Source organism: Phallusia mammillata, chromosome 6 (genome assembly GCF_965637545.1).
Source record: "Phallusia mammillata chromosome 6, kaPhaMamm4.hap1.1, whole genome shotgun sequence".
Taxonomy (NCBI): domain Eukaryota; kingdom Metazoa; phylum Chordata; class Ascidiacea; order Phlebobranchia; family Ascidiidae; genus Phallusia; species Phallusia mammillata.
In genome coordinates this window covers 4,863,124-4,887,496 of record NC_137257.1, presented here as the reverse complement: position 1 = coordinate 4,887,496, position 24,373 = coordinate 4,863,124, and the positions used below count along the sequence as shown (strand labels likewise).

At 36.9% G+C, this 24,373-nt stretch overlaps 2 protein-coding genes across 4 annotated transcripts in view; both read right to left on the bottom strand.

The window, feature by feature from the left end:
- Window positions 1-2,712: 2,712 nt before the first annotated feature.
- On the bottom strand, window positions 2,713-16,846 carry LOC145232745 (substance-P receptor-like). Of its 2 annotated transcripts, XM_080097418.1 has the most exons (12): window positions 14,928-16,846; window positions 14,369-14,639; window positions 13,005-13,045; window positions 12,842-12,925; window positions 12,003-12,152; window positions 11,264-11,471; window positions 9,624-9,780; window positions 9,053-9,209; window positions 5,272-5,468; window positions 4,795-4,862; window positions 4,202-4,301; window positions 2,713-4,099 (listed from the first exon to the last, which is right to left on the bottom strand). In XM_080097418.1, exons 2-12 carry the CDS (start codon window positions 14,613-14,615, stop codon window positions 4,069-4,071), a joined length of 1,440 nt encoding a protein of 479 aa, XP_079953544.1. In that variant the 5' UTR covers window positions 14,616-14,639; window positions 14,928-16,846; the 3' UTR covers window positions 2,713-4,068. The 2 variants fall into 2 exon arrangements, with proteins under 2 accessions (XP_079953544.1, XP_079953543.1); XM_080097417.1 differs by lacking the exon at window positions 14,928-16,846 and having other exon boundaries at window positions 14,369-14,903.
- Window positions 16,847-20,051: 3,205 nt separating this feature from the next.
- Window positions 20,052-24,373, bottom strand: part of LOC145232442 (cilia- and flagella-associated protein 44-like) — a 28,234-nt gene continuing 23,912 nt past the window's right edge. For both annotated transcript variants that reach the window (XM_080097065.1, XM_080097066.1), the window contains exons 33-39: window positions 24,069-24,245; window positions 23,401-23,597; window positions 22,609-22,711; window positions 22,178-22,300; window positions 21,295-21,429; window positions 20,608-20,697; window positions 20,052-20,268 (exon numbers count right to left, since the gene is read on the bottom strand). In XM_080097065.1, the coding sequence (XP_079953191.1) occupies window positions 20,173-20,268; window positions 20,608-20,697; window positions 21,295-21,429; window positions 22,178-22,300; window positions 22,609-22,711; window positions 23,401-23,597; window positions 24,069-24,245 (921 nt within the window). In that variant the 3' untranslated portion in view covers window positions 20,052-20,172. The remainder of the gene's footprint in view (window positions 20,269-20,607; window positions 20,698-21,294; window positions 21,430-22,177; window positions 22,301-22,608; window positions 22,712-23,400; window positions 23,598-24,068; window positions 24,246-24,373) is intronic.

The following is a 24,373-nucleotide window of genomic DNA, read 5'->3' as shown; positions in this document are numbered from 1 at the left end:
AAACGTTTATTGACTATACATAACACATACATAACAGGAAGAATTTAGGAAACATTTTTACTAACATTGGTTTCTAATTTGAAACATGGTATATAATTGTATACGTAACAGCCTAATATATAGTAGTTACATTTAAGGGCGTCCGCAGGTTTTCGGTTAGGGGGGGTCAAGGTGGGTTCACTCTTCGGGGTCCGGACCCCCCCTTTACAAAAAGTTGTACGTAAATTAAATAGGCCCAAATCGTTTAGTTTACCGCTACATGATATCAGGAAGTCGTTATCTCAAAGCCGCGAGGCTTTAATCTCTTGTATTAGCTTGTTATCTAACGCCAATTGTGACGTAACAAGGGTTGAATAAGGAGTTTTATGCGCTAACAATCGGAAAGTTACATTCCGGCTGGGACGCTGGTTGTTAACTGCACTAAATGCAACGTATCAACTTGTTTTGCATTTTAAAAATGTAAAATGACTAAAAAATGGATATGAACGTTTAATGTTGTATTGTTTCGACCCGCCAAACACGTAATAGTTTGTCACGAACATTAGATCGATGTTCATTGAATTTATGCCTTCTACAGTTTACCTACAGTTAGTTCTACAGAACTTTAGTGCATTCTTGACATTGTGCAACTTAACAGTAACATTATCGCTTTAGAAAGGCGTTCAGTCCTTGAGAATCTGTTCCCCGTGTTTTAAGCAACGATTTCGATTAACTGACGCTTATCGCTTATCTTGCAGCTGCAGTTTTGCTGAGTAAGCTAGATGGCAGCGGCGGAATCAGGAAACTACAAAGCTGTCGCGAAAATTATTTGTTATTTCTGTCAATTGGACGGATATAGAAACCGCCAAAGTTGAAAGTTGGATTAGGTTTCGGTCTTGTACCTTCGGGTTAAAGTGGTCGGGACAATTGAGTGGTAGTTTGACGTGTGAATTACGTATTTAGTCTCGTGCGGTCTAGCGTATTTGTGTGGAAAATTTTCCACATGTCTAATGACGTCATTAGGGAAATTCCCAAAATAAAATGTTGGACCCCCCTTTAAAAATTTCTGGATACGCCCCTGGTTGTGATTATATCAACAGCAAATTTGAAAATTAGCGATTGTTCAAATAGCTAAGTTTCAATCTACCAAGGACTGGTAGAAGTGTGGCAAGCTGTAAATGCAGTTTACCAGTAGCCTATATATGTGGTGATTTGAGATTTGCAGTGAGCCTAAAAAGATTTGAGCAAGCGTATGATCATTTTTCATCCAACAATTTTCCAGGGGGGGTCAGCTGACCCCATTTGCCCCTATGTGCGGACGCCCTTGGTTACATTGTATATATCATCATACTTCAGTTTAAATTTCAGCTTTCTGTGCGCACAATAATCTCAAAAAATTCCAATAATTCAGTGCTGATGGCAAAAGTTCGATCAAAACGTTTAATATAACTACATCTTATACGGGTACTGTCCGCAGTTGCAAGTGGACTCAAAACCCTCCAAAACCAAAACGTTAAGGCCAAAAAGACCTTTTTAAAATAAAGCTCACCAATTTCCCCGAAATTCGGTTAACCAAGGTATATATTTTTAAATTACAAATTAATAAGCCCGTGTTGTTTAAACGTTTGTCCAAACTCGAAAAGCCCGGCCAGAATCACACTTCTACACTCGTTGTATGCCGAAATTTTACCTCGGTAAACCCACTTTTTTGCCTAATTATTATTTTTCTCACTAATGTCGAGATCGGGCCGAATTCGTTTGCTATTTTTGCTTACAAGGCTGTTTTGACTTTTTTAGAAACTTTCCTTTGAAACTAGCATGGATCGACCTTTTCCCGGAAAAATACAACAATTTTTAACCTGTCAAACAACTCGCAACGGCTAAAAAGTTGTATTAGGGCTTTGCTAAACCCTTAAAATGTCTTTCTCCGACTGCGTATATTGTTCCATTTTTTTATCACTTAGCTTTTAAGCACTGGACTTAAAGTTTAAACGACCCAAAATTAGAACAGACAGCTATATGCGTGTTTTAATTCCAGTTCCAATCGTAAATTGCAAACCACTCAGGAAACGGCTAAATCGAAGCATTACTTCACGCTATAGCATCAGGCTTAGCTATTGTATACTTTGTGGGAACTCTTTGTGGATAAAATAGAAATGTCAGTGCAATTCTGTAAACTAGGTACCAAATCCGCCAATGAATCAGAAGTTATAGTGAACTGATGTAGAGAAAAATCGGGTAAAGATTCAGTCAACAAAGTTTTGAAACGTTCAGTTGGCCATCAAATGCCCAGGTAGTCTGCTGTATTGATTTTACATGCTCTTAATTAACACCGTAACCTTTTGCTTGAAACATCTCAAATTCGTAAAGTAGTAGAAGTCATTAATTATAATAGATAAAAACTCATCATTTAACCAACACTGGTTAAAAGGCCAATATTGCCAACAACTAGCACAAGGATATTCAAGTATAAGCTCTTGTTTATGCAATTGTTTGCACATAATAGCCGGTTATATATGTTTTCAGCCCAATAAAATGCATACACACCAGTCTTTCAAAGCCAAATTTTAGCCCAAGAGATTTTTGTTCAATTCACGGCCGCATAAATTAGTCTTTGCGGCCGCAGGTTTGCATACCCGCACTAATGTATTTAGTCTTTTTCTGAATCACTGAAGCAAATTTGTAAGTTTAACCTCAAATTTCGCAACAATTCCTTGAAATCTTAACCACATGCAACTGATAATTCTTTAATACAACAGCTTAAGCACTGCCATTTACGTCTGTAGACAGACTGTTGCGCTTAAACAAAAGAATTCCAAAACGGAAAATACAATTGACAGCAGTGCATATGGCAATTTCTTTCCATATCCGCGACTCAATGAGTACTTAGAATTCATCCGTCACATCACGTCTACTTTGCACACGATAAACAAAAACTGCCATCATTCATGTCTACTCATATCGACAGAGTCGTAGCATTTTGATACGGCTTTGTTTAAGTCGATTGTTATTGGCAAACCGTAAAGTTCTTGATTAAAAAATGAATACTGAAGTGTATTCATTTCTTGACCATACGGGAGTTCCATTTTGTCATGCAATGTGGAAAAAACTAATTTTGAAACTTTAGGGAAGAAATTTACTTTTAATTTACTTTAATTTTTACAAGTGGTTTGTAAACAGACACTTAGGCTCTGGGATTACGACCAACGAAATTGATAAAAGATCCAATTTTCAATAATCTTTGTATAGTTAAGCATCTAGTATGTAGTATATTAGGGAGGAATGAAAATGCTTTGAATTGTTACGTGAGGAATTCGTCGAAAAAAGTTGGGAACCACTGATCTATAACATTTTTTTGCCGGTCGTTGGTCATAGGCGTGGGGCAATGTCTTGATTGTAGGTTCAATGTAACACCAGTTGATGTCGCTATTGTCCACAGTCTCCGTTTATTCGACCTTTCCTTAAGTAAGCAAGGTGTGAATGAGTATAAAATGAAACGATCTGGGTCAGCCAAATGTCGAACATTGTTTTGATAATATAACTTGTACAGTTATTATGATTGCTCGTATGTATGACATAACAATAAATGTCTCGCGAAATAGCTGTGTTGACAATTTTTACGTTGTTAGTTGTCACCTTTTTATTCAGAAATTTGTCAGTTGTACAAAAAGCTGTTTGGTAATTATTCATTCAACATAATTTAGATTTGTTATTTTACCGATCACACCGTAGCACACGTTTTTGCAGTTTTCATCCATTTGCATAAGGACAGATCACCAAAACGGAAAATGCTCGATAACTAATGCAGAGTACTAGCTTGACTCGACTCATCACCAAAGTAAACAGTAAGAATCCAAACTCCAAATGCAACTGATTTACAAAACAGAAGATCGCACACAAACGTATCACATAGAGGAACGGTGTTAGAACTTTTTACGCCCAAATGCATTTCTTTTGCCGCGCGAGCTTTAGACTCGCCGCAGCCAGGCCGGTTCCATCCGTGAACAAGAGGGGTCTTTGTGACGTCACAATGGACTATCACGTCACGTCACCACGAATAAGATGCTTTCGTCAGCGAAAAGAAACTGCTCACATCACGTGATCTTGGTTTGACCTTTTGCTAAAATAAATGACGTCACAATCAAAATAAATACGTCACAGACTTAAAAAAACAGGTTTGATTTATTAATGTAATTTTTTTCACCACATTCAGTTTGCATACTTTCCGTTAAGTGGCAGTAGACTGTCGGTGTTTTTTGGTATTGTTCCGTTGTTACGATTTCGATTATTGTAATCAACATGTTGGCGCTTTTTTCTTTCACCTGAAAAACAATCTGATATCTTAGCAGAAGGACAAACGGTTTGCCAGAAACGAATGCATCGCAATCAAGGTTCAAACCCAATAACCGCCATAAATGGCCACATCATTCCTTTTTACTGTTTGACCAGCATACGTTGTATCCAGTGGTTGGATTTAGCCGGTTCGCACCGGTTTTATAATAGAACCGTCTCACGAAATTTTATAAGATGAGCGAACCGGTAAGCATTACTGGTTACTGTATGTGACTTTTTGTAACAGAACCGGCTGAAAAATATGACTTTTGTGATAGAACCGGCTGACAAAAAATTTGAATCCCACCACTGGTTGTATCTTTAGTAAAAGCATAGTTGATAAGAATAGAAATTAAGAAGACAAACTATATCAGCTATATTTCTTCCATAAAATCAGCATTTTTATGGCCACCAGGTAGCGCCCCATATCTTTCATGTCTACCTTTTCCGAAGGATTTGATTTTTAACACTAATTGTACTCACCTGTCATAACAATATTAAAACGTTGATTGACGCGAGATCCACAAATTCGAAGAAATTCTGTCCGAAATCTGCAAAAAAGTTAGCGAAGTTCAATGTTTGTAATGTAAAATTCCTGTTTGTTGACCCTTTTCGTAAAAATACTATTTTCAGATTTTACTAATATCAATGCTGGGGCTTGTTTGACTCAAAAAAGCCTTTAAGTTTAAGTGGTTGAACATACAAGTACTTGGTCATGAATACCACTTTTTTAAACTGGCATCTCTGAAGAAAATCGTATACTAAACAATAGGAGCTATTACTCTCATCAATTAAGTTTATAGAGCTCTTCTTCACAAGAGCTTAAAATACATTAGCCAGAAAAGCTCTATAAACTTGATATTATGCCTGGCAGCAATAGCTTATCTATTGCTCTTATGTAGCATATGACTGCAAATTTGACAACCATGTTTCCAGCTAAAATTCCAATATATAATTCACCTTTTGTTGGCCCAGCAGTATATGAAGGGATTGTACATTGCACTGCTCATTGCAAGCCAGAACACCGCCAAGTAAACTTGCTGGATCTTTGTCCACTCGTATATTTTAGGTTCAATAAATCCAGACAGAAAGTACATATGATATGGAAACCAGCACAAAGCGAATACAACCACAACCAACATCATCATACGAACAGCCTGAAATGAAACAAAAACATTATATTTTCTGGAATGCACCATGTAGAATCGTATCGTATTCTAGAATATCACAAAACGTTACATTTCAAATCGTTTATCATTTTCTTATGCAGTAAACCTCGGATTATGCGGACCCGTTTAGACCAAAAATTTTTCCATAAAGGGAAAAATCCGGATCAACCGGTGTCGAATAGTTTAAACCTTACCAAAATTTAAATGATTTGTACTTGTCCGAATTACACGAAGATCCGGATCCGGTGTACCCGAAGTTTACTGTATACATAACATAATACAGTTCAAGTTTTCCAGGTATTTCGCATAACCTGACATATATGTTTAAGTGGTTCCTAACCCCTTTTCAGTAAAGTAACAGGGTTCTTTATGTAATTTCTTTAATAAGTCCGTTAACACCCAAATGAAAGTTACTACCTATTTTTGCCTAAGTGTTAGTCCTATCTACGTGAAAAAAAATCTTTGAATTTAAAAAAATGACGTATTTTCTTCAATCAACTACAATTAGCAATAAAGATATGCATCAACATGATAATTGGTTTGCCCCCTATGCGTAAACGATCTTTGGTGTAATAATGACGCAAATATGTGAAATCATCAATGCTGTTAACGTCTCAATCCTGTTTTGTGACGTTTGCGCGACAAAATCAATAGTTATAAGGTCCAGTTGGTGAAGTGCTAGTCCCGGAAGGGCCCTTGTCGTAGGTTCTAATCCTACCGCAGGCTACTTTTACTAGTCTACAACTTCCATAAACAAATGCTTTGGAGACCATCTTGATTCAGTATGACGTCTGTAATGGGCCTGACGTACATGATTTAGTTGCAAGGAGTTGGCCTGATGTGTATAACCGAAAATATTAGCAGAAATAGAAATTGGTTTAACAAAAGCATCAAATTAGTCGAAAACTGAATCAAATTAAATTGGTGCAAAGTTAGTTGGAAGTTGCGTTATTTTTTGTCTTGTTATGCGTCAGGCAATATATGTTACAATAAGCCCCGAAAAATCTAAATTCAGACTGTTTGCAGTACACTGTAAGTGGAATGAATTAGTCTAACTGATACTCAGCACCGTATTTGCCTTTTTAAAATTGCGATAATGCTAAACCAAAACCACGTTTTGATTCTACTTTACACATTGAATTTAACGGTCAATAACAATTAAACGTGAAGGCAATTATCGCTTTCGGGGAGTTAAACCCTTGTGGGGTAGCGGGTGCTTTCTTGATTTTCCAGAAAGCAGCAAAACGGCCCTTGTTCTCCCGTGGCGCCTCATTACTTATTAATGTGGTGCGCGGCGTCGATAAATGCGCCACCGAGCCATGTATCGCAGATATCGGTATTGATCTTTACCACACTGACCTCACGACACCGGAATGTATGTTGCAAGCATGAGCGAACATTTTTAAGTGTGTCCCTTTCGTGTGTGCGTCTGATTTGATTTTTATCTTCGGTGGCGGGCAACGCCTGAATGCGTTATGTTCACAATGAGTCCGCCGTCGAGCTGCCTGTTTTATTGTTAGTCCGTTAAGACTTTGTCATTATTATTTTTAGTTTCTGGTGATAAAACGGGCTTTTCGAAAACGATTCGAGTTCGGGCAGGCCTTATACTTTCAAATTCGGGCTCGAATTCCGCTTACAACTCTGCACCCAGGACCGCGTGGAAAATCTACGCCGTGCACAAATCGGTGTGTAGTCACAGCGTGCACGTCTGATGTAGTTCACAGTGGCCCTAAATGTACTCAAGGAGTGTATGTGTATACCCGGACACATGAAAATATATGCTATGCAGCATGAACTGGTGTCTGGACACAACGTACACATATAATTTTGTTTTGGTCATCAATGTATTTAGGTAGCTAGTTGTATGTCCAGACACATTAAGTTCTGTAGAAAATTGTGCTTCTTACTCAAATGACTGACCTCTTCGAGTCAGAACACGTGATCAAAGCGACCAATCAGATCGCGAGTAGTCAGACAACGCGCTATAATTCAGCGGAAACGATCATTCCACAGAAGACTCACATTGTCGACTATCATAGCGGCATAATTAATTCCCTTGAATAATTAATAGGCGTAGATGGATTGCAAATGTTTTCGAAATCGATTGTCTGATATTCCGATACCCCTTGTTACGTAAGAATGCACGAATTAAACCGGAATCTCATATGCGAGCTGCTAGATGACTTTCTACCGTAAATTAGGCCTAAAGAAAAAGCACGAACCAATATTTTTCCGCAAAAAAATCAATCCTACTTCTAATATATATCAAATCTATTATTCACCGTTTCTTATGACGTGTTTTATTACGTAATAATGACGTTAATGAGCCACCATTGCTGTGTACAAAATTCAAAATTGGTAAGAGTCAAATATTATATGTCCAGGTTAGAAGACACTTTTCCTTGACGTATAATTCTATTTTTTTAGAGGGGCTTTTAGATTGGGTTATGCGTAAACCCACGGAAATACGCATACGATTGTAAGACTGTGGGCGTTTTTGCCATGTGTCGCCGCCATTTTTGCTTGAGTTATTCCTGAAGATGACAATAGCGCTTTTCGAAACGTATTAAAGTAACGTGTATTGTTCTTTCTTGGATTAAATGCCATGAAATATTAAAAGAAGGTAAAAAATACAAAGTAAAAACCAAACTAGTAATTCGTATATTAGTGTGATATTTGTGTGTCAATTAACCTGTGCCATGCCTTACAGCAGTGGTTCTCAAACTTTTTTGACCGCGACCCAAATCTGAGCTTTATGAACATCTTGCGACCCAAGCCTCAAACAACAAAAAAATATTTTTTTTATTATTTTTTTTATTTTTTTTTTTTGTATGAATAGTTATCATCCTTAAACGCTAACTGTTACTTTCCAAGTTCAGTTTCGTATGACTAACCTCTTATCATTCCCCGTGCTAACGTGTTACAATCGCCGTGTGCGTAATAGAAAATTGGAAGGGTATTGTCTGTATGTTATAATGATTGGTTCATTTTGCTGTATAGCGTTGTCGAGTGAGGCTGTATTTGGCTACGGTGCTATCAAAACTCTCAGAAAACCACTTACTTATTCTGCAATACTCCAAGGTTACTAAGATAAAGCCACATAAAATGCCTATGATACAATAATTCAGTCATGACTGAGAATTGAAAATATTTGAAAATTGAAATGAAAAAAGTTCGTTTGGGCAGAATTGAATCACCACAGCGCGACCCATTTTGTGACCCTTGCGCGCCTAATTTTGTGACCCTGCGATCCAAACATGGGTCGCGACCCATACTTTGAGAATCACTGCCTTGCAGGAATGCTTGGGAGACCGGCGTGATTCGGTATTACGTATTCAACAGGTCTGGCGCACTATAAAAGAATATGTCGTGATCGCTGGTCTGCATGAAAGCTTCAGGGCTGATCCCAGTACGTGTGTATGTTCAACTTAACTAGACTAGTATAAGAATTACTTGTAAAGAGGACAGACAACTTTTTTAGTTTCTTTTGGAGACAATTAAAGAAACATTAAGGTTCTTTCGAAACTAATTCGTTTGTAATCTCGAATCTTTTTTTGGATGTTTTTACGAACCTTTCTGTTGCCTTGCGTTCTCTTCATTTGTGATTCGTTGCTATGGCCGATCTGGTTGCCATTGTTACCGCACAATCGCAGTCCCATGGCAACGTAGCTGACAGCGAGAATAATAAGAGGCAACCAGTAACTCATGATCATGAAACAAATCTGGTATCTGTAACAAAAAAAAAGTTAATTGTTAATTAAGCAAATCAAATAGGTCAGTAAAAAACGGACTTGATTCAGACCTGATTTAACACTATGTTTCACTTGTGCCGTACTTTTTCCAACTTTTGGGTCTAAATTTGGCCTTCTTTTACATACTTTTTAATAAATCCGCAAAAGTTTGTACCCAGCAGGCGAATAGGTCCGAGATGTAACGATTTCGAAATGTTAACTCTTAAAACGACCTAAACAAATTATTGGAATGCTTTTTTTTCGATGGTTGCAATGCAGTGAAAAACCAATACTTTGTTAGATAATTTTGAGAGTAATAAAAAAGAGTTTGCTGCATTTTCATTTTGTTCATCTTTAAAAGCTTCAGCATTAGGTTTAAGTGATGAGTCACGTTGACAAATTGCTGACTCACATTAATCTCATTTGACCGAGATCCCCGTCAGGAAAGTTGACGTAACAAACGCTCCGAACTCCTTCCTTGAGCTCAGTGTCGATGACGGAGGCGAAGTACCCTTGCGGAAATGCTATGGCAAGTGACAACATCCAAATTCCTCCGATGATAAGACGAGCTGAAAAAGAAATTAAGTTAGAGATTTAGGTAAACGCTCGTAGCTGCGGCGTGTTTATTCTACTCGGCTTGATATCGCGCATTTATTTACGGCATTGGTGATTGTTCTAGCGCAACTGTGCTGCGTTTGCTTTAGAAGCAAAATAAACTTAAGTCAATTTTGGCCTATTGAAAGCTTTGTACCGAATGAGATTGGAACTTGTCTAAAATTCAAATCACAAGCAACGTTGCCTGCCTCGTATGCTGCACATGTCAGCTTCGTAGCAGAAGATCGTGTGTAGCTCGGTTGGTAGAGCGGCGAGTCCCGAAAAGACTCCTATCGTGGATTTAATTCCCACCGCATGCTGGATTTTTTAGTCTACGTATTGCCACATAAGAATGGTTGGTGATTGACTTGATTAGGTATGACGCCTTCAATTGGCCTGGCGTAATATGATTTGCATTTGAGTATGTCGTGATCGCTGGTCTGCATAAACGCTTAAGGGCTGATCCCTGTTATGAATGTATGTTCATCGTAGCTCACTCAACTCTAGGTTAGGATATTGAATCGAAACCATTCTTAAAAATTTGAAACAGTCAAACCACAAGCAGGAATAAGCTAGTTTCAAAAACAATTTTTCCAAACAAATTTTAAGTTCCGACTTATGTATTTTTAATACGGTTGGTATGCACGAAACAATAACTGTGACGATAAAGTACACACAGATAATTTTAAATGTATAATACGTTGTAATAAATCGTAGTAACTTATATGATTAAGTTTCAAGCTGTACCTAAAAAAAGTTCAGTGCATCTTAAAATCAGATTTTAGTCCAAATTTGATTGAAATCGCTATTGCTTATAATATACATATTAAAGGGGGGAAAGTTAAAAAACGGGATGAAATGTGAAGCAGGTTTAAGCGTTATCGACCGTTCAGTAATGGTTCAACATATCCGGCGATTGCAAATCGATTATTCTAAAATGCGAGAACGAAACGCAATTATTCCCTGCTAATCCTGTTAAGCAGATGATATTAGCGAAGCTCGAAGCCGGTATCTTGCCAAACTTGTCAACAAGAAATCGCGGTGAAATAGAAAGACAGAGACAAGATACAAAAGAAATCGAAGTTTTACGTTTGTAATTGGCCAAGGCGAGCATCTGGAAACTCTCAAACTTATTGATTGTAATTAGGAACTAATTTGGATTTGCACTTTGGAGGGCAATTGCTTTTGAAAAGTTTTTTAACTTGGTTTATGCAAATCCCCCCTTTTAAATTTGGCTTTCTTTCAAACAAAATGTTGTCGATACGACTAGATTGGCTAAAAATATGGACTCAATATTTTACTCAAACTTAATTGGTAAAGTACTCGACTTAATAGAAGACTCAAGCAACTATTTTTGACTCACAAAAATTAAGCAAAAACTACCCAAAAAAGTAATTCTAATAAAGCTATTAAAAATCTTAAAAACAGTAAAAGAGATAAACAAAAAGTATGATTTACCTGTCTTTCTTGACGTTCTCTGTCGCATTGGATACATTACAACCACGAAGCGGTCGAGACTGATAACAGTAATGGAAGAGATACTAGCATACACAGCGGCGACAGGTACAAAGTTGATGAAATGGCAAAAAGCTTTACCGAAATGCCAGTTCCCGTTGATGGCGAAAGTAAAGTTGAACACAGTGTTGAAAACGATAACGTTACTGTCCTAAAAATGTTGAAATGTTTGTTGTTTGTTTAAACAAATGCATATTGTAGGTGGACACATAGGTGTGGGCAGTGGTGGGATTCAGCCGGTTCGCACCGGTTCTATAGAACCGTCTCACGAAGTTTTATGACGTCACCAAACCGGTTAACATAAACACTTACTGTCAATAGACTTTTTGTAACAGAACCAACTGAAAAATATGACTTTTGTGATAGAACCGGCTGACAAAAAATTTGAATCTCACCACTGGGTGTGGGGTATATATATATATATATATATTGTGGGTTCAAAAAATCATTATTTCCGAATCTTGGATTCATTTTGATACCAGTGTACTAACAGATGGGAATTGTTTAATAAAATCAGACTAAACTGAGTATTATGGCAGCTTTTTTAAAATGTTAATAAACATGCCTTTCGACATACACTTTCCCTGGGGTCGTTGTGATTTCATTTTTTTACATTAAATTCAATTTCTTACATTTATATTACTTATATTTTCTGATGACCAGAAAGCAGAAAATGACTTACCGCAAAAGCTGTACTTGCGAGAAAATAGTTGGTGACAGTCCGCATTTTTTTCACGGAGAAAACAATCCAGCAAATTCCAAGATTTCCCGCCAGCGCCACCATCACCATTACACCGTAAATCAATGACCAGGCCACTACAGCTATAGCACTCTGAAATTTACATCTGTTACTAGATTTGTGTAATTACAGCAGGTTTCAAAATGTTTTTTGTGCATTTAAGCATTGCCTTTGACCAAATTTTTACACATAAAAGTGTTCTATGCAACGCTATTGCGCTAAAAATCGCGCGGCAGGCATAAAAACTAAAGTACAGTCCAGCATTTCACTTCGTTAAATTTTTTGGGGACATAATATTATGTTTTTTTCGCTCAGTTAAGCAAGCGTGGAGAATAGGGAGGCGCCCGAACAACAATCAAGCAAAGCTGAAGGTAATTACGATTAAAGTTTTTTTTAAAGAGTTTCGATTTAAACCAGTTTAATACAAGGTAATGGTAGAACGAAAGGTAACGACGTTTGACAACACAGTGTAACTTTAAGGGACGATATCAAAAGACAGTTAAATTGCATTTTACCAGACTTATTTTAATATATATTCAGTATAATGTACTTGCGAACACCGTCCGACAATATACATTTTCAATAAGTATGAAAGATAATGTTATAACTAAAGTATGTCTAAGAACAACTGCAACTTAAATAAACGTTGTAGCTGCAGCGCATTTCAACCTTGATTTATCGCAAGGCTACGCAGCTTTTTTCGACTTGGTGTTTATTGCAACTTGCAAGGCAATACTTCCAGCAAGCAAAAATGGTTTTAACTTAATTTAAGTACACTTTACCTGTTCGTAGGGGTTTGCTTCGTTGCCATTTACCATAGGCGTAGTTTCAAATTGATACCCAGATGTGCCATTGACAGTTGGCAACTGCAAAAGAACCGGAAAACATTTGTTTACCATTTATTTATACTTTTGAAAAAATTAAACAATAATTTTGTTGTCGTACCTCCGTTACGTTTCGCATGATTGACTTGTCTTTGTTGCTTTCTGCAAACCAACGTTAATCAGTGAATGGAATTGTTTCCAATACAAGGCAATCTTGCCAATTAGACTCGATTTTTATTTTAACAAGACAGTCGATGCAATAACACCTCGCCACCGTGGAAATCAATACAAAGGATCAGATGTTATGAAATGTACAGGGCGATTTGCAACGCATGATAATAAAGTCGGGATTTTTCACACCAAAAGGTAAGGTAAAGTTTATGAGTTGCACATGCTAGAAAAAAACAAATATATAGGCGTACACAAAATGCTATACGTATACACTTTAAATGCCACTGTAATATACATTTAAATATATTTCCATGTAAAGGTTTTAACATTTGCTGTTGCTTGTTTATCAGTGCAAAATAAGAACTTGCTAGAAAAGCTTTGTAAATTCAAGCAAAGACTATCGAGCGGCTATTACGTCACAATCATGACAAGTTTTGGAATGCTTGGCCATGTGTAAGTAAGTTCCAAGCCATGATACGGTTACATGTTAAATACACATACTTTTTGTGCAGCGAGGCCACATTATATAGGCCTAGTCAAGCGGGCAGGACTTTCCCTGTTCTAAACTCAGCCAAACAACATATTTTAAATCAAGCTATTCATCCGCATAAAGTCACTGCGCTATATCCGTTATATCGGTTTTGAAACGATTTTCACGGGTTAAGAAATAATCCTTTTTTGATCCAAACGCCAAAGCGCTGTCGATAATATGCTTACGGGTGGGAAAGCTTTTGTGCTAAGCTTTGAAAAAAAAAGATATTTCTTCATGAACCAGTGTGGCGTTAAAGGTTGCTAAAACTGATACTTATTGAGTGATGTTGATTTTCGAGATTTGAGAAACATATAACAAAACTAAATAAGGTTCTTGCATCGTTGTTCACACCTAAATTTCGTATTCGTCAGCACTAAAACATGCCACCAGTTGCTGGCACCAACTAGTTTTTAACAGTGCACTTTAAAATCTCGCAGCGCACAATTTAAAGTCTTTGGATAAAACCCTTAAAGCCCAATTTAAATTTGTGCGTAAATTTGTACCTTCGAAAGACCACACTTTTAAAATCATTACTTAAAAAAGGCTTTAACCTTGAGTGGACTAAATTTTTTCTCTGAGAATGAGTGATACGCATGAAAGCCTACATGACATATGGCGACCGGATGGCCATAGTCACATGCAATGCATGTCACAATTTAAATAGATTATTATAGGTTCAAGGTCAAACTGCAATGCTATGACCTCTGTGGTAATCTGACATGTTGGCACGCTACCAAGTACTCAGGGTTTACACAGCTTCCAAATTACAATTTATCATATACCTTGGAAGCTATAGTTCATCGACCTTGATGACGTCATTATGTTGTTCATGGTTAAATCGTTCCAAGTGGGATAGCTTGTTGGTTTCAGGACTCCAAGGTCGGCCTTAGCTTTCCACAGGAAATCGGTTGTGTTGAGTTGTGAATTTGGGGTGGTTGCAGATGCTATGGGCTGTATTGTGAATATATTTAATCCTAATAGATATAGCACGGCAGTACATACGCAGCCATATCTATTACGCGTCTGCATTTTTGTTCCTTGATAGCTCTCAGTCTGTATGGATAAAAATACTGGCATATAACTATAACCCGTGAAATGTGTTAAAAGATGCGTTATGGTTAATGTGCTACTCTATTTTAATTCAACTTTGTAAATCTAAGGACAAATTGTCAATAAAAAACAATGTAATTAAACGTAATAGGGAAATAGGCCATGGTTTGGTAAACTGTATATCTGTGCAAAAAAACTTTAAACAACAATTTTATCTGAAATTATATTTAAAGTAGTCAAGCTGTGATTAAACGCTATTGGTAAAAATGCATAGTATCAACTAGGACATACAAATACGCATTCTCCGTTGTTGCTTTCACCTACACTTGACTTTTCTGTAATAAACAGTGACTTCGTATACAAAATAGAACCCTTTTCAACAAAACATAAAATATGAAATGGCCAAGCAGAAACACCGGTTTAAATATACCTAATCTGGAATACCTACTTTTCTGTAAAAAAGAAAACTACTTTTTAGTAAATAAAGAAACGCCCATTACATTTGATTGATAACGGTTTGAAATAACAAAAATAACATCCATACCCAAAACATCTGCCAATAGCAAGCATTTATTTTATAATTTTATTCGTTGGCCGATGTAAATTGCTGTTTTAGAGTATTTTTAGAACACAATTTTATAATTTTAATCGTAGGCAGATGTAAATTGCTATTTTGGAGTATTTTTAGAACGTAAAGCCAGGTGCAAAATCGTGTTATTTCGAATGGCGAAATTAACTTCGCTTACATAAATTTTGCCAAATTTATCTTACATAACTGAACAAATCAACTATGCTAGACACTGTCTCCTTGGCATTTGCATACAATCGTACAGTATACAGCGTACCATCAAGGCTAGGCCTACTGGATTCTTGCTATGCTTGGTCAAAGCTATAAAAACAACAAAACGTTTAAAACAAGTTACTGTAGACAACCTTTGTCAGCAACTCTATGAAGAGGGAGGCCAGTTAGGTAAAACCTAAGGCACCTTTTGTGCCGGATTACCGAAATCAGCGCGTTCCTGGCCAATCAGCGCATTTCGTAAGCTTTCAGGCATGTACGTGATATTGCGGTGTAGCTGCAGCGCGTCCAACTCTTTATCAATGGTGTCCTATACTTTTTGCGCTCTATAATATTTCACTGTTGCGCAGCTATTTCCGCCTAGATTGTTTAGTGCTGCTATTGTGTCGTTATGTTGTCTTTATAAAGCGAAATCAACTTAACTCAAATTCTAACTAAAAGTTTAAGTAACGCCTCAAACGGCACCAAAGCATAAAAAGTTTTAAATGTACAAAAGTATCAGCAAAGAAAACAACTATATTAACTGTTAACCAAAGTTCATAGTCAAGATGGGAAAAAGTATGTTTGAAACGTTTTTTTGCGAACCAACTACAGTTGTTCAAGTTGTCAAACTACACCCACAGTCATAACTTGATGATTATGGCGGTTACCGATTTCCATGCTTTGTATTTTACGAGTCTCACGTCGTAAACGCACCCGCTACTAAAAATTCAACGACCTTGGACTGAGATAATACTGTGAACAAAATCAGTTTTTAAAAACATGTTTAAATGTGTTTTATAAAGCCTTTCGTGTAGAGATGCAATATTGCTTTCCGAGTAAATAAGACAAGATTGGTTTATTTTTGGTTGAAAGCGCATTATGGTCGACTTATTGGTAAAATTGTTCTATAGAAAATTACAGTTATATAAACAAAAATAATTTGTATGGTTTCTATATCAGTGATATTCAAAACTTTTTGGACAGCCACTTTTAACTTCAATTTTGGCCGTTGTATTCCTCACACGACTGATAAATATAACCGTCCATCGTATTCCTTAGTAAAGTTGCCTCACCTCAGACCATGCTTGTATTTCGCAAAACGGATCTGTCTTGCAGTTAGACAAGGTGGGGGTATTACAGATGCTTTAGGTTTATTGTATGAATGCTTTTACGACACAAGGCTTTTGCACGCGACGGCAGGTGCTGCACTAAACAGTGGACCATAAATATGAGTGAGCTGTAAAACTTTTCAATCCATAATCCCTTCTTGTCTGTTTCCCATGAAAAGTTGCCATCGCAAATCAACTAACTTCGCTCTTATAGGTGCTGTTCTACAAAACGCCTAACTATCTAGTCCTAGACCCTAATTATACCATTTTGGTTTTAAAACGAGTATGAATGTATTACTTTGTGAATAAAGCGTTGTATTTATACAATATTTTTTCATGAACTTATAGTTTGTTTACATTATGTAATTAAGCAAGTTTTTAAAACTTTTAAACAAACAATTGGTAAAATGCAAAAAAATAATCCTCTCTAATCTGGCTATATTTCGTTTATTTTGCTTTTAAAACGTTTTGTTAAATGTGTTCAAACGTAAACAGTTCCGATTTTAAAAGTGCAGAACAATGTGACTTTATGGCGACCAAATTGTGCCTTCCTAAATCCTACTTCACTATTAAATTTTCTCCTTAGCATGTAGCGGAAAATTTGACTCGTGTTGTTTAAAATATTAATCTGCTGCTACGCGTTTTTCAAATCATCTTTTCGATCAATAATTTTGATCACTTGGTCATGAACGATATGCCTTCTGCGGTAATCGATATATGTTGGTATCATTTTAAACCACAAAACAGTTCTAGTTTAACTATTGCAGAATACTGTACACTTGTAAATTAATGCTTACACACAAACAAGAATCCACGCTGCATTAAAGTAATAAAAAAATGGGGTGTAAAGGGGGAAAATGAACACACCAAAACTAAATAGGGCCTTCCCAAATCAGAAAAACAAAACATTAAAGACAGTTTAACTAGTGTATAATTTGTATGGCACACAGCAAAAATTAGGGGTATTGTAAAGGCGATTAAAAACAATTAATGTTTTGCGACAAAAACTGCCTTTAACATGCGTGTAAAACACCTTTGGTATTTTCCGCAAACGCAATTAAGCCCATGAAAAATATTTCGAAACAAACCATCTTAATCTAATCGTTTGACCACTGTCTATTCTATATTCTAAACTTTGTGATCTCCAATAAAAAGTTTTCGGTACAAACGGTACTCTTAACCTATGACCAAGTGCACAGCCTGCCATAATACGATACTTAAAAAAAATCTTTTTTAAACCTGGAATCAAATTTACGAATTTCTAAACTTGGTTTATGGCGAAATAAAATTTTGACAGGAATTGTATTTCTACTATCTCACAAGAGATAGGTTACAAAAAGCTATTCTTTTCTAAGCTTTAAACCAGTTTAAATCTAACTTTATTCGAATTTCTGTGCTCTGATTAGTTCCAAATAAGTGCTTAGCCATTGATGATCACAATACCGATTGTTGCAACAATTACAATCGAATTCATTCATTCATTATGAACAAGCTGTCTAAGTCTAGCAGTTTTGTTTCAACCCAGCTAATATTTAAACTTCAAATAGTATAACCTGTGTTCTGACTGAGTTTGACTGCGAACTTATTGGCTTTTGTGGTCTTTTTAATACGCAAGAGGGGAAAGGCGTAAGGAGAAAAAGGCAAAAAGCGAGCATGACAATTCGCGATTCATTTCACCTCTCTGCAATTGAGATTGAGAGAAGATCGTCAGGGGAGAGACAACATTGATCGGACGACCGTTATTTATCTCACGGAAAACCCGCCAGGTTCATATCATATAGTGACCTTGTCGTCAGTATTAAGATGTTTGACAAAGTCTTTGTTTTGAACATAGTGGAAAAAAATGTAGAGGCCTGTTATTGCGTAAGTTGTCTGAAACATTTGTACCGTATAACAAAAACCATTTTGATAATGTTTCATTTGCGGCCATGAAAGTTAATTTGAAACACTTTTATTATAAAAATCCAACGCTGTGAGCTAATTGTCACAAAATACTATGTCTTATAACGTAAATCGGTCTAAGGCAGTGGTTCTTAACCTTTTTGATGTGGTTTCCCACTAACGTCAATCACCAACTTCGAATTTCCCCTTTGAAGTTAGTTTTAAAATCATGTTTTGTGCCCTACGTTAACAAAAAAATATTTTTAAAATAAAATAATTTTGTGGAGCGATTTGGTCTGGACCCTAAAGGTATACTGCAATCTCATTTAGTTTAAATAGTGCTTCTGTGAGAGATCAAACTTTTTGGAATACTGAAGAGTCTGCTCTGCTTGCATTATTCATTTATTGCATCACAATGAACAGAGGAAAGGCTTTTATTCGCGCACAATAGCAAAGTCATTGATGGTTTTAGTCTTGTCTGTGATGTAACAAACGGCCTTTGGATTTGTATGTGTCTTGTAAACCTTAGTGAAATTAATCTTACATGTTGTTGCAAAAAATATTTAGTAAAGTAACTTTGAATGGTTAATTCAAAGCCGGATTCGACCCTCGAGCGCGAGTTTGCTCTTTTCAAGCTTACATAATTTCCCTCCGAAAACATTAAATTTCCCACTAGTGGGAAATTTCCCACCGGTTAAGAACCACTGGTCTAAGGTTTGACTACAATGGATCAAAAAAAAAAACGTTACATATTTTAAACTAATGATTTTGAAACTTATAAACATAACAAAGTAAATATTAAAATCAGGCCCATCAAACATATCCAAGAAAAACCCACTTTACAAAACACTAAAAAACAGTCGGATTGTGTTTAGTTAATGCCAAGCAATTCCAAAGGTAAATAACAGATAGTGACAATGAAGAATCCTAAATGCAAACTTGCTTGCTATTTGAACGTTAATCCAGTCAAACCAGCTTTTGTTGTTTACAATTCACAGCAATGCATAGTTTCCAGACGTACAGACAATATTAGACAAGTCTCCTCTAGGCCTATTACTTGCAGCTAATCAAACAGAGCAAGTAGAGAAACAAACACACGAAGTCGCATTCGACAAAAGATTGCGACAAGCTTAAGGGCTATCTGCTAGCCACTGTTGTTTTGTAGTTCATTTGGATGCAAATGCTGAAGAAATAAGTTTTCCACTTTAACTACTAAAGAGCAGTATATAACACTGTGTTACATAGGAGGTCCCTTCACGTAAGTGATATACTTAAGTACAGTTTGATAGAATTAAAACTATCAAATCACTTAGTTTCTGTTTGTTATGATATAGGCTAGTAGTAAGTACCACAAAACGCAGTCTACAAATACAAATCTGCCTGCTTTCCAAATACTAGTCAAAAAACTGGCACGCAAGTCAAGACCATTTTAACATTACAACGGGAGGCGGCTTATAGAAGGTTACCGACACCCGCAGTATTGTATACAATGTATTCAATAAACTTAACTTTGGTAGTTTTGATTAGGTATGTAGTCAGGTTTAGCTTTGACTCAATGCTGTAAATTGGATTAGAATATTAAAATCTGTTTGATGGCATTGACTTATATGTGGCCGAGAACCAGCAAAAAGAATTTCAAAAACATAATGTAAAAATATTGTATTTCTGAAACAGATTAATGAATTTTTTTTAATACAAAGCAATGAAAGCGTAATATGTAGTTTAAAGCAACAATCATGAATAACAAGCTTGAAAAATATAATGTTTACATAACGTCGGGGTCCTGACCCAAGGGGGGTTGTGCTGGGGGTAAAATGTGACCCCCCTTTCTCGATAACAAGCCAATTTCTTCCTTAAGCGCCTGGAAATAAGTATTGGGGTTAGAAAGTGATATAACTCTGTTTGTATTAAAGTTATGACCAAACCTGCAAATAATTATAGTGTTCTATTTGACTGAGAGCATTATGACGTCATGTATATATAACGTATAGTTTTATATTTTGGCCGTTCTCATCTAACTATTACATGGTTTTAAATTTTTGTTCTTCGTCACAGAGTTATAAGACGGACCGGTCTTTTCATGCCGATTTTGGGTTTAAGTTTGAATAAAACGGTCTTAATTTGAGCCTTTACACGCCCGTCCACATTTTGTATGTAGTCGGTCAGTGGTAAATCCAACTTTAGGGACAACTTGAAGTACCTGAATTTCTTGAGCTTGCAGTTGTACAAGCTGAACAAGTCGGTGCTGCTCTCGTATTTCAGACTTTTTCTTTCCTCTCTCTTCCAATTCCTAAAAGAAAAAAGGCAAAATGAATCACCCAGAAAATAAGGGTTGGTTGAAACCGCATGCTTTTAGCCAAATCTGCTGATGCATTTTTCATAAATGTCAATTGTTTTACACGACACCCTGGCCTTTCATGCTTTGTTTTTTATACTTTTTCCCGCCGTGTAATTAGATTAACCCGTGGTGTGTTTAGCTACAACCTTTTACCCCCTGGTGGTGTATTTAACAAAATTCTTACAAAAATGTTTGTGCACAAAAACAATAGGAAAGTTTCAGCTATTTTGAACATGTTTGTTATCAACGACAAATGATAAATAATTTGTTACTTGAACATTTTAGTTAATATAATACCATTATGAATTAATATGCATTGAAAGTTAGTTTTTAACAGCAAGTAGTCGGACATAAAATCCTTGCCCAAAAAATTCCATTAACAAGTATTTTCTACATTAGTACACACCCTAAACACGTTTATTTATTTTTTAATCTCATGCTTCACCGCGTGAAAATGTATGTAAAACTGTCCCGATTCGGTATAACGCCTCTTCGAGGTCTGGCGCGCTATTATATCTATTGTAAATTTTTAACCTAACAATATTGTACCATATGTTTTTGTCGGTGGTCAAGTTCGACTTCCAGACTGTTGTTATCATTCATCAGCACATTCAACCTTTCAAGTCGGTTTGTGTTGTCTCGTGTTAAACCAGTGATTCTGTCTCTCAAGTCGTCGATGTGATGCTAAAAATTTAATAGAACAAGTCAACTTCTGACAAAACAAGTTGAAATTGTGCAACAGATATACGCGAAATCGCAAATTTATACCCTTCTTAGCTACAAAATAGGAGACCGATTCTCTTGTATAAACCACTTTCCATAACTTACTGCCAACCTACTTTTCTATTTGAATAAGTTATTCTTACTAAAAATGTAATTTTGCTGCTGTTCAACCAAATTTCGAAAAACGTAAAACAAGAAACAATTAACGGCAAACAGTGCACTCTGTTTTGACCTATGAGGTCTTATCAGTGCAGCCGGTGACGAGAGATAGGCCATATTGACTAGTGTAGCCTTCCAAACGAACAGAATATGTGAGGCATGTCTTTACGGCCTGTTACTCCCAATAAACTGGAGTGCCGTTGGATGGTTACACTATCCAATTCGGCATATCTCTCGTCACCAGCCATGCACTGATGAGATCTTACAGGTCAAAGAAGTGTGCACTATCTGCAACTTATGATTAGCTGACTTGATGCTTTTAGAAAGAAACAATTAGTTGTGTGAGAACAGGCAAATTTCATGGGCAGAATATAAACGCATTGCGACATTTAAAATCAGCATACTTGCATTTTAAGCTACTATGGTAGAACCGTGAAGAACTAGTCACCACATACAAGGAAAGTGTAGCAAAAAAAACCAGAAAGAAAAACAATCTTTTTGGGCGTGATTTCAAAATTTGTTTTCAATTCGTGTTTTTATAAACTTTTACCTGTAGCTTGAGTAGTTGTCTTGCATTTTTCACTTCATTCAGTCGAACTTGTTCCTTCAGTTCTTCAACGTTTTTGTTCACGGTCACCGAGTTCAGTTTGTCAAGGTCAACGATCCGACCAAACTAAAATTCAAGGTCAAATTTACAGCGTAGCCTAATAAACACACAAATTAGTTTCTACACCTTATAGCAAATTCCGTCGCAAAAGTTTTAATTAGAGTAAACAAAACCATGCAAAAAGTTATTTTTTAATAGTTTTCTGTTAAAATAAATTAAATGTGCAAATCCTTTTAAAGTATAAAATTAAAAAGAAGCAGTCTACAACTTTACCAAGGTGCTGCGGGTTACTCAATTATTACTTTAATACTCTGGTTTAGCATTTTACTTGTCTTAGTCATACTAAGGAAAAACCATGACCCAACAATACGCACTTTCAGCATCATGGCTTGCTCGCATTTTTCCTCCAGTTGTTGAATTCTCTCTTCCATTAATCTTCCACTCTTGATCAGGTGGACGTGTTGCTGTCTCGCTTCCCTGTGAACAAACCAACGTTAATTAACGTTTTTTTTTAAATCACAGTACGCTAGGCCTTTTTCTGAACCAAGTCGGTCTCCCAAGCATTGCCATACAGCAAGGCATAAGCTAGAAATAATTTAGCCTGTAGTGGGATTCGAACCCACGATAAAAGCCTTTCCCGGGCTGGCGCTGCGTAGCTCAATGGTGAGCCCGTCGAAAGTCAAATGCCAAGCACCGCTGACTGCCCCATATGCTGCACATGTCAGCATCGTAGTAGGAGATTGCCAGATTGACCAGTATCAGTTAAGATGAACATAAATTAATAACTGGGATCAGCCCTGAAGCGTACATGCAGACCAACGTCAGGCGTTTATGATGGTTCGCATGGAAATTTTGAAATTCAGCATAACGACTCGAACGGGCCTGGCGCAAGCCCCGGATAGGCTACTGTCGTCGTGGGTTCTAATTCTACTACATGTTAAATTTTTCCGACCTGTGCCTTATCTTGCCATATATGGGAATACTTGGGCTACCGACTTTATTCCGTATTATGCCTTCAAAAGGGGCGGTGTGCTATGATTTCTAAATGAGCCGTAATCGCTGGTCTGCATAAACGCTTCAGGGCTGATCCCAGTGCTGAATACTTGTTTAAATGGAGTCTAAATAATTATATATTTTGTACTGTCAATAACTCAATTAACTCTCACTTGTAAAACTTTCGCTGCTCGCTCTTCTCCTGCTGAAGTTCCTTAATCCGGCGCTGCAGCGCCGTAAGAGAGGAATTGGCGAAGACAAGACATGATGAGAGATCAGGTGGTATGGTGGCGTTGTACACGTGCTCCACCTGGTGGAAACGGAGAGGGACGACAACATCTAACTCATTCAACTTCCCCTGCTTCTCAACCTGTTGGAAGGGAATGGATTAAATGAACCAACTTTAAAACAGCTAAATTACAACTATGACCGCAAGAGAATATGAATTGTTATAGAGTGAAGATCTTAAATTGCGGACTTCAACAAAAGCAAATACTTGAGATTCTTTGGTAACGCAGATTGTTAAGCACTATTTGGGACTATTTGGCAAGCAATTGTAAGTTATAACGGGTTTGCTGGGCACAAAAGCTTTCTGTTTTACTGATTTCATGTATAAAAGCCTCAAACCGACATGAACCCGGAATTTCAAACCATATTCCGAATTAGGCCCGATAGTTCGTAAAGTTACTGCACAAATGATACTGAGTGTAAAGTCAGGTCCGAATAAAGCCAGCATTAAGGCCCGAACCTGACCAGAAAGGCCTGGTCCGACTTCTGATTTCATTGACAGTTTCGAGTTTTAAAAATTGAAACTTAGGATTGGAGAAAAACTAAAACTGACCTGGAAGGCTTCTAAGTCGTCCAGGGCATTTTTCAGTTGCGATTCCATGACTTTGGCTTTCTTCCCGAGGGCATCCACATCCTTCTTCAGTGTCTCCGCGAGCTTCTTCTCCTCCGCGAGAGCCTCCTCCAGATCCAGCCTCCGCTCCCGGAGTACCAGAGTCGAGTCGAAGAGTTGCTGAAGAATAAACAAAAAACTCGACTTATTTGAAACATTCTTTTTGTATTCAATAGTGTTTAACGTTAGCAAATGCCAACATATGTAAGTGTTGCCATGGCAATAAAAACAATAGCTTCTTTCTTAAG

Coding starts and splice junctions, on each gene's coding strand:
- LOC145232745 (XM_080097417.1), bottom strand. CDS start 14,663: ATGCCAGTATTTTTATCCATACAGACTGAGAGCTATCAAGGAACAAAA. Junction 11,472..12,002: donor TCGCAAGTACAGCTTTTGCG/GTAAGTCATTTT, acceptor CAACATTTTTAG/GACAGTAACGTTATCGTTTT. Junction 4,863..5,271: donor TACTGCTGGGCCAACAAAAG/GTGAATTATATA, acceptor ACTTTTTTGCAG/ATTTCGGACAGAATTTCTTC.